Below are 10,104 nucleotides of genomic sequence, written 5' to 3' on the forward strand. Positions count from 1 at the left end.
GGGCTCTCTGCTCAGCAGGGAGCCTGCTTCCCCCTCTCTCTCTGCCTGCCTCTCTGCCTGCTTGTGATCTCTGTCCGTCAAATAAATAAATAAATAAAATCTTTAAAAATAAATAATAAATAAGTTAATTAAATAAAATAATTTTAAAAACAAAGCAAAACAGTTAAGATAGTAAATTTTGTTATATGCATTTTACCACAGTTAAAGGAAACCTGCAGAGGTTTCTCAGTTCACTTAAACTAGAATCCTAAGTTCTATCCGCAAGGCTCCCTCCTCCACCTGCCCGCTCCTTGCAGCCTCAAGGTTGGGACTCCTTCCCGCGCCTCCGCAAGGAGTGGTCCCACCGCCGCCCTGACCCACCCATGATCTCACACACCCCGCAGCAGGCTCACACACCAGCACATGCACACTCCCCCCCCACCACACGGCGTGGTCACACACACACTCCCCGCGGCCCCATCTCTCTCACGCAGGCACGCCCCATGACCCGATCTCTCTCTCTCTCACACACGCCCCATGACCCCGTCTCTCTCTTGCACATGCCCCATGACACACACACACACGTCCATGGTCCTGTCTCACACACACGGCCCACAGCCCCGTCTCGCTCGCTCGCTCTCACACACACCCGCACGTCCAGTGGTCCTATCTCTCATACACACGTTCCCCCATGGCCCCATCTCGCACGCTCTCTCACACACGCCCCGCGCGCGGCCCCACCCATCTCTCTCCCTCACAAACACACACACACACACACACGCGCGCGCGCGCGCGCCCCGCGGCCCCGACTCCCCGCCCGCTCCTCCTCTGCCCACGTCCCCGCCGGCTCAGAGGCTCCCGCTGTGCCCCGGAAGGTGGGTCCACACGGGCAGCGCCGGGCAAACGGGTGGCGCCGCGCCAACGCTCGCTGCTCGAAGGCAGGCCTGACTTGCACCGGGGCCCTCAGCACAGGACCCGGGAAAAGGTCTCGGAGCCGTCGCCCACAAAGCCTCTTCCACTTCGCTCCCGAAAACTCTCTGCGACCGGCCCGGGCGTCCCCAGTCCCGCGCGCTCCGGGGGCCGGACTTCCGGCCCCGCGCGGTCCGCAGGACGGAAGCGGTACCTGAGGAATCCTGTCCCTCGCGGCGCGCCGTCCACCCGTGAGCGCCTGCGCAGGGCCGGCGCGGAACAGGCGGGCATGGCGTTCCGACAGGCGCTGCAGCTGGCGGCCTGCGGCCTGGCCGGAGGCTCGGCCGCCGTGCTCTTCTCGGCGGTGGCGGTGGGGAAGCCCCGCGCGGGCGGGGACGCGGAGCCGCGCGTGGTCGAGGCGCCGGCGTGGGCGGGGTCCGCGCGCCCCGGGCCGGGCGTCTGGGACCCTAACTGGGACAGGTGCGGGGGCCGCGGGTGGCGTCGGGCGCGCCAATCGTCAGCGGTGGGAACTCTCCCGCGCCCCTGCCGTTCCGTTCGATCCGATGTGGTCGGTTCTGCGGAGGGGCAGGCGGGGCAGGCTCGTGGGCGGATTTCTCCTCCGATGTGGCCGCGAGGCTGGCGGTGATCGGGGGCGCCCTCGACCCCTCTTCCGAACCCAGGCCGCCTCGCCTGTCCTTTGGGGGAAGGAGGACGCTGGTGCCTGGGACAGTGCCTGGCACGCGGGGCGGTCCGAGGTGGTCGCTTTCAGGCGGGGACAGAGGGTCGGACTTGCGTGTAGGCGGTCAGCCTGGTCTCCCTCGCTTTTGGGAGCGCTGGGATTGGAGGATGGCGCGCTGACCCCAGCCCTGCCTGACAGGGAGAGACGGGGGACGTGCGGCCGGCCGGAGGTGAGAGCCTGGCCCTTAAAGGGACCGCTTTGCAGGGAAGATGTGCAGGGACATGGCTAGACATCGTGATAGGAACGGGAACCTCCGGGTCTTGCTCAGTGCATGGCCGCAAGCCACATGTGCTTATTGAGCACTTGGGAAGTGGCACCTGGGATCAGGAAACAGTTTTTAGTATTATTTGATGTTGATGGATTTAAATTAAAAAAAAAAAAGTGCGGATTTTTAAATATTGTTTATGTGTTGCAGTGATAGTATTGTTGATGCGTTGGATTAAATAAAGTGAGTTTTTGAAATTTTACCTGTTCCTTTCTAGTTTTTAAATATGGCTTCTTAGAAATTTTGAAGTCCATAGGTCGCTGGTATGTTTCTATTGGACAGCACTGCTCTGGAGTCTGGGAGTGGCCCTTGTGCGATGGTTTGCCAGGTCCCAGCTCCTCCTTCCTACTTACTCTGAGTGAGGGGCGCAGAACTAGTATTCACGGGCAGCCTAGTTGTATCAGGAACTTCATAGGTATTCTTTTTGTTTTTAAGATTTTAATTAGTTATTTGACAGAGCAAGAGAGCACAAGCAGGGGGAACAGTAGAGGGAGATGGAGAACCAGACTCCCCGCTGAGCAAGGAGCCCCATGTGGGGCTCAATCCCAGGACCCTGGGATGGGGACCTGAGCCGAAGGCAGACGTGTAACCATCTGAGCCACCCAGAGGCCCCTGGTATTCTTTCTTTTAAATCTTAAAAAAAAAAAAAAAATCCTGGGGTGCCTGGGTGGCTCCGTGGGTTAAGCCTCTGCCTTCGGCTCAGGTCATGATCTCAGGGTCCTGGGATTGAGCCCCGCATCGGGCTCTCTGCTCAGCAGGGATCCTGCTTCCTCCTCTTTCTCTGCCTGCTTCTCTGCCTACTTGTGATCTCTTTCTGTCAAATAAATAAATAAAATCTTCTAAAAAAAATCTTACGATAGTTTTAGATTTATGGGAAAATTGTAAAGATGAGAGTTCTTACATACTCTACCCCTGATTTACTCTGCTACTAACGTCTCATAATGCTAGTACAGTGTATTCTTCACAATCGGTGAACTGATACCTGTATGTTATTATTGATTGATATTCACACTTTTTTGAGATTTCTTCCGTTTTCAGCTATTGTCTGTTGTCTCTTCCAGGATCCCGCATGACAGTTAGTCATGTGTCCTCAGGCTTCTCTTGGGTGTGACAGTTTCTCAGACTTTCCTTGTTTTGATGACCTTGACATGTTGAGGAGTGGCACTCAGGAATTTTATAGTATGCCCCTCAGTTAGGATTTGTCTGTTTTTCTCATGATTTGACCAGGGTCATACTCTCTTTTTCAAACATCAGTACAGTCTTCTAAATTTCCTCGGTTTTTGGTGTTTTTGTTTTTGTTTTAAGATTTTATTTATTTATTTGAGAGAGGAGAAGCAGACTCCCTGTGGAGCTGGGAGCCCTATTCGGGACTCAATCCTGGTACTCTGGGATCATGACCTGAGCCGAAGGCAGCCGCTCAACCGACTGAGCCACCCAGGCACCTCGTTTTTTTTTTGTTGTTTTTTTTTAAGGAAATAGATTCATTCTGAGATTAAAGGACGTACTTGAAGTAGCACTGGACTCTAGCTTTATTGGTTGCAGCCAACACACTGTATTTGCTCACCAAGACTAGGTTTATGAAGGGGGAGGCTGTCCGTGCTGGAAAGTTCCAGAGCCTTTTCGTGGAAAACCTCATCGAGTCTGGGCTCCCTGTGTCTGTGCCCGTAGTGCCCTGGGCTCCAGTGTGGCATCTCAGCCTGTGTTAGGACACCCCAGGCTCGCCCAGCAGGACCCCTGAGTTGCCACTGTTCCCTTGAGGACACTCTTTCCCTAGTTCTGCCCATTCCACAGACCGTTAGCTTTTATTAATTTCAGTTCTGGGAGCTACCAGACATGCCTGTCTTCATAAGATCTGGCCGTTTCTCAGCATCGTGGCTGCTGGTGCCCCTCGCCCTCACCCCCCACCGTCCCCTCAGCTCTTCAACCTTCCAGGAGTGCCATCCAGTAGACTTTTCATGATAAGGGGAATGTTCTCTTCCTTGCTGTCCAGTGTGGTCGCCACTATCCCATGTGCTACTGAACCATTTCAGATGTGCTTAGTGTGACCAGGGAAATAGAGTCAGATTTTTAATTTTCATTATTTTGAATTTAAGTAGCCACATGGCCAGTGGCTGACATTGGACAGAACAGTTGCAGACTCTGCATCGGCGAGGCCGTACTGGCCTCGTGGGTCCTCCCCCAGCCACCCCTTCCTGTTACCTGGTTTCGTTTTCAGCACATCACTTACCACCAGGTCTTTTAATCAGTCTCCTCACTAGAACACAAGCTGCACGAGGGCCTCGCTGCTCTGTCTCGTTCACGGTCTGCTCACCCAGAACAGGCCTGGCACTCAGCTCTGTGTGGTAAATGGGATGTGGTCCGAGAGGATGCACTCTCCGGGGCCAGCGGCAGAGAGCAGAGTGCAAAGGGCAGGTTTTGTCCCTGCACTTTCCCAGGATGGAAATACTGTCTTGTCAGAAATACTCAAGGCTGACTTGTGAGCGGGATCACAAGGACACGCCTCTCCTATTTCAACATTAGGCGAGAACCACTGTCCCTGGTCAACCTGCGGAAGAGGAACCTGGACTCTGGAGAAGAAGAACTGGCGTCCAGGCTGGACCACTGCAAAGCCAAGGCCACACGACACATCTTCCTCATCAGGCACTCCCAGTACCACGTGGATGCCTCCCTGGAAAAGGACCGCACTCTGACGCCCCTGGGTACGTGCTGGGGCTCAAGCCCCAACTGACACCCATCCTGGTGGCGCTGGGCCCCTTTGGACCTGGGTCAGGAGCTTGGCCGAGATTCAAGAATTGTCATTAACAATAGGTCATCAGCCTAACTGACATGAGACAGGCACGGGAAACATCCTCAACTTTCAAAAACAGATGGTGGCTCTCACGATCAGATCCGAAGCCCGGCAGAGGCGTTCCTTGCTCACGCCCTGCTGGTGGCACGCCATGTGCACCCCGTTTTGCTTGACCTAACTTGTTGCCGAAGATCCTTCTGGCCAGCACTTGCAGATCTCCTTACAGCCGGCTTCCTGATGGTAGAGACCGGGTGGCGGCGGCTCCGGCATCTCCCGGCGGAAGTGCTACTCATTGCCGAGTCTTGCCGCCTGCGTGGTGCTGCCCGGCGTGCCCGCCGGCCGCAGTCTCTGTGCCCACGTGCAGGCGTTATCTTCCCAGGAGAGGAAGCGCAGGGCGGGCCGAGATAGAGTTTAAATTTGTAAAGATTCCTGTTGTGTCCGTACTGAAAACCCAGGTCGAAAGCGTTTGGCGGCCTGTTCTGCAGCTTGTCGGGCGTTCCCAGTGCCCTGGGTGCCGAGTGCACGTGTGAGCAGCGCAGCCTCGTCCACGGCACTCCCGCATGCGGCTGGCACTAACTGGCCCAGGGCATTGTCAACTAGATTCTAAGATCTATGTTTGAGAAAAAGGATTTGTGTTTGCACGAATCCATACTTAGTAACGTGGAGGCCGTTGGCATCTCTGATAATGGCATAGCTGGTGGGTCAGTGGTGCACTGCAACCCAATTTTAGGACAAAATTGCATAAAAGGGGCATGAGGGACCCAGAAATAGTAACAGGACCCTCCCCAGACTTCAGTCATCTTCAACCTTGGTCATTGTTTTAACATTTCTTCTCCGTGGGGCTGAAGGTAACTGCGTCATTGATTTTACCTGTTGAATGCCTGCCCATGCAGGAAGGTCCAAGCCCCAGGAGGGTCTGCCCACCTTGTACCCCAATCCTTTTTTTTTTCTTTAAAGATTTGATTGATTGATTGATTGATTTGACAGACAGAGATCACAAGTAGGCAGAGAGGCAGGCAGAGAGAGAGGAGGAAGCAGGCTCCCCGCCCAGCAGAGAGCCCGATGCGGGGCTCGATCCCAGGACCCTGACACCATGACCTGAGCTGAAGGTAGAGGCTTTAACCCACTGAGCCACCCAGTTGCCCCTTGTACCCCAATCCTAATGGTACTTGATAAGGACTGGAGTATTTGTGAAGTAAACAAAAGACGGACTCCAGCAACATGTAATTCTCCGGTGTTTTTCACCTTCAAGGTCGTGAACAGGCCGAACTAACCGGGCTCCGACTTGCAAGCCTGGGGTTGAAGTTTAATAAAATTGTCCATTCGTCCATGACCCGTGCGATAGAAACCACTGATATCATCAGCAAACACCTGCCAGGTGAGTGCCGGGCACCCCGGGGTCCCTGGGCGGCAGGACTGAGAACGGCAGAGGGCCCTGGGCGGCTTCTCCTGAAGGGGCAGCGCTGAGTCCCTGCTTCTGCCACAGGAGTCTGCAAGGTCAGCACAGACCTGCTGAGAGAGGGCGCCCCCATCGAGCCCGACCCTCCTGTGTCCCACTGGAAGCCGGAGGCTGTGGTAAAAATCCCCCTCCCCCGGGGAGCATCCCCCACTGCGGCCCCCTTGGCCCGCTTCCCCACCCCCCTCCACCCGCGGCCTGCACGCCGCCTCCGTACTTAAGGTTCCTTCCCCTGCCCCCAGCAGTATTACGAAGACGGAGCCCGGATCGAGGCCGCCTTCCGGAACTACATCCACCGGGCAGACGCTAAGCAGCAGGAGGACAGTTACGAGATCTTCATCTGCCACGCCAATGTCATCCGCTACATCGTGTGCCGGTGAGGGCGACCGAGGGCTCCCTGCCCCACCTTCCCTCCTGCCAGCCTGTGCGCCAGCTCATCTGCCCAGGAGGCCCCCATCAGCCTTCTGGCAAAACGTCCGTTCGCAGTTTTTCACCATGATGCCTGTTTGGTGGAATAGCACAGACGCAGCCCGCTGGTGCCAGCACGGTCTGGGGTGCCCGAAGCCAGTGGCACGGTCCGAGTGACGCTCGCGTGGTCACTTGGTCAAGGCCCTGGGCGCTGGACCTCAGCCACCGCACTGTCGTGTGTTCCCCCTCGGGGATTGGCGAGCGTCTGGGGAGACGGTGCAGATCCTCTCTCCCTCCAGTTTGTAGCAGCTGGATCTAGCCCGTCAGTGGGTCCCGCCGTGACAGAGGGTGCTTGGCTAATGATGGCTTTGCGTTTGCTTCATCCTGTCCTCATTCGTTAATTGAGGGTCTTCTGTGAGAGCTCACTTACTCTCCGCTCATTCGTCTACAGGATCACGGACTGGCGAATCTGTGTTTGGCACTGTGGGCTGTGACCCATCACCATGCTGGTCATTTCGCTGCTCTGGCTCCTGGGCCCCTGGAAGGAGGCTGCTGTGTCCTCTGGACCTACCTCACTTCCCGGCACTAACGCAGCTTCCAGAGCCCCCACGAGTGACACCTGCCCTGAGTTACAGACGTGGGCCAGGGGGCTGGAGGCAGCTGGCCCGCTGAGTGCTATGTATTTGACCGAAGCCCAGTACAAAATCTGGAAGGGCCGAGACCCCAGCCACCCTCTGGATCCATTAGGAAGCATGTGTCGGGCGTCTTAACAGCTGAGGGGTTTCCCCTTCCTGCGCGACATGTCTCTCAGTGGCAGGACAGGACACAGCCTGCTGGCTGGCCTGTGGCACTGTCCAAGTCCAGACTCAGGGTCCCTGCTCACTGGGCTTGACCCTTGGGCCTGGCGTCAGGGCTGGGGGCGGGGGGCACGCGCTTCCCCTCCAGGATCACGTGCACAGCCTCTGGTGAGAAGCCCAGGATATCCGAGGCGGGGTCTCGGGGAGCCAGGAGCCAGGCTTCTCAGGTGCTCACAGGGCTCTAGGCCAGGTGGAGTGGCTGCTGGGGAAGAGGCGTGGGCCTCGGACGGGGCTCCACACCCTCCAAATAAGCGCTCCCGGAAAGCCGACCTCAGTGCTCCTGCGCTCGGTGCACACTGTCCCGGTTTGCTGCTCTGGGCATCTTGCGTATGGCAACACCATGTTAGAACACACCCTGGGACAGGCTGACCTAAGCAGCCACTAGAAGGGACTCCCATGCTGAGAACACCAGAAGAGTTTGGGGACTTGGAGTAGAGGTGACCTGTGTGCCATAAAGGGCTAGAAGGAGCCAGAGCATCCCCGTCACGATACATGAGGATGCTCTGGAAATGGTGAGGGAGAGAAGACTTTAAAAAGCAGCATGAAGGTAGTTGTTCCCGAGATTGCAGGGTGAGCCGTGGGGATGCCCCTCGTCCATGTAGACATTTAGGGCACAAAGGACGTCTGATGACTTGGGGGAGCCGTAATGGTACTGGGCTTTTTGGCAAATACTGCGCCTAGAATGTGCGTCTGAGAGCAAGGAAAGGCTCTGGGGCCCCGTTCCTAGGGGAGAGTGGGTTGGGAGCGGGTCTGCTCCATCGCCCGGCCCGGCTGCCCTTGCCCCCTTTTGGTGACACTGGAAGTTCAACCCCATGCCCTTGTAAGAAGCTGGGGATTTCTGACCCACACGCTTGAGTTGGGTGGATCCCCTGACCCAAAGAGGGGCTGGGCCGCCACCGCGCCCCTTATTTGGATGGGATGGCATCAGCCCAGCAGCTCCTTTCTGAGAAAACCCTTGCTTGAAAACCTTACCTATATGGGTCCCAGCCCCAAGAAAGTCTGCTCCAAGTTCTTAACAGGGGTTGGGGACCGTTAGCGTTGTCCCAACCCCAGCCCGTTTTGGTGGCAGAGCCCCCTGTTCTAGCATGTTCTTTCTCTTCCCAGGGCGCTGCAGTTCCCTCCAGAAGGCTGGCTCCGCCTGTCACTCAACAATGGCAGCATTACCCACCTGGTGGTCCGGCCAGATGGCCGAGTGGCGCTCAGGACCCTTGGGGACACAGGGTTCATGCCTCCGGACAAGATCTCCCGCTCCTGAGGGCTGCCCGGAGGCCCTGCTCTCCTCAGTCCCCCCGTGGCTCCCGCGGGTGCTGCCGAGGACACGGCTCCTTCCCTGTCTTCCCTGCGCAGGCTGCTCGGCGCTCTTGCTGCACTTCTCCAGGAGGATGGTGAAAAAGTACCTAAGATGTGGCGTTTTGGTCTGTCCTTCCGGCCCAGGATGGAAAAGGGAATTGTTATGAGCTGATCGGCCTGATTTCTCTCTGGGGGTTTTCTGCCTTGTCTGCCAGGACGAGGCTTCACTCTTGCTGTCTGTGGGAACCACGGCTGGTCTGCACGGGTGTCTTCGCTCCTGACCACACTTGGCCACACGAGCCCCTCGAGGCTGCGAGGAGGAGGGGCTGCCAGCGCTTCCATTCAGAACTTGTCTACATTCTTCTCCTTTCTTGAGACCCTTTTATCACTTTAAATATTTGTCAACTATAGATTCTCCTCATCTGGGTTCTTGCTTTGATAACCCGTTTCTCAGTCCGGACTCCTGCACCTCTGGCACTTGTCGGGCCTCTCCCAGCGCCCCACAGTGAGGGAGGTGGCTGGGTGGTGATCGGACAGACGGCAGGGTGTCCTGTTCCAGTAAAACACTCGCCAGCTCCAACTTCGCCTCTGGCCGTTCCTCCTTCATGCTTACGGATTAAACTATTTAGATGTGATGTGTCCATCCCAAATACTCTGTTAACTTAGGAGAAACTACAATTTCTATGAAGTGGTTGTGAACATTTTCTGCAGTCAGTGAAACTAATTGGGACATTTGATCCATTCCTCTGTAACTTTGGAGATAACTGCAAATAAAAGTTTTATTTTACTGATTTTTCAAAGTCGTGATTGTAAATATTTTCAAGAAAATAGGAAGCCATGCTGTGCACCAGACAGCAGCCCCAGAGCTGCTGGGACGGTTGTGGCTACAGCAGCAGAAGGCTCTTTGCCTCGCTATTTTGTGGTCTCAGGGTTGATGGCTTCGCAGGGCGTCTGCCCACCAGGGGCTGAGGCCCAGACCCAGGACAGTGAGCCAGAAAAATGGTTTTCCACAGGCACCCGCCATGCACTTTCTAGAAACTGTTTTGACAAGCCAGGCGCTGTGCCAACTTCTCAAAGCACAGAAGTAACAGGCACTACACCTCTGACCTCAGGAGTGAAGGAGGCCCAGGAAAGCAAGGGCCACATGTCCCACTGAGCCTAAGACCTGGACCCTCGGACCCAAATGCCTGAAGGTGGAGGTGGCAGGTCCCCAACTCCCTTCCCTCAAGGGGTTTGCACAGTTGTCTCACTCTACCATCTTCAGATCTGCCTTTTTCTTTACTTTTTTTTTCTTTTGAGAGAAAACATGAAAGGGGTGAGGGGCAAAGGGAGAAGCAGACTCGCTGCTGAGCAGGGAGCCCGATGCAGGACTCGATCCCAGAACCCTGGGATCATGGCTGAGCTGAAGACAGT

General features: G+C 56.1%; 1 protein-coding gene across 4 annotated transcripts; it reads left to right on the top strand.

The window, feature by feature from the left end:
* Window positions 1–1,094: 1,094 nt before the first annotated feature.
* LOC111139781 (PGAM family member 5, mitochondrial serine/threonine protein phosphatase) lies at window positions 1,095–9,484 on the top strand. 4 transcript variants are annotated; one of them, XR_002640111.1, is made up of 7 exons: window positions 1,098–1,368; window positions 4,413–4,591; window positions 5,933–6,058; window positions 6,167–6,255; window positions 6,379–6,512; window positions 8,506–8,794; window positions 8,907–9,484. XR_002640111.1 is itself a non-coding variant. In XM_022492169.1 (6 exons), exons 1-6 carry the CDS (start codon window positions 1,178–1,180, stop codon window positions 7,036–7,038), a joined length of 762 nt encoding a protein of 253 aa, XP_022347877.1. In that variant the 5' UTR covers window positions 1,095–1,177; the 3' UTR covers window positions 7,039–8,573. The 4 variants fall into 4 exon arrangements, 3 of the variants coding, with proteins under 3 accessions (XP_022347877.1, XP_022347875.1, XP_022347876.1); XM_022492169.1 differs by lacking the exon at window positions 8,907–9,484 and having other exon boundaries at window positions 1,095–1,368; window positions 6,996–8,573; XM_022492167.1 differs by having other exon boundaries at window positions 8,506–9,484.
* The last annotated feature ends 620 nt before the right edge of the window (window positions 9,485–10,104 follow it).

This window comes from Enhydra lutris, unplaced genomic scaffold (assembly GCF_002288905.1).
Source record: "Enhydra lutris kenyoni isolate GAN:26980312 unplaced genomic scaffold, ASM228890v2 scaffoldscaffold117, whole genome shotgun sequence".
In the NCBI taxonomy this organism is placed as follows: domain Eukaryota; kingdom Metazoa; phylum Chordata; class Mammalia; order Carnivora; family Mustelidae; genus Enhydra; species Enhydra lutris.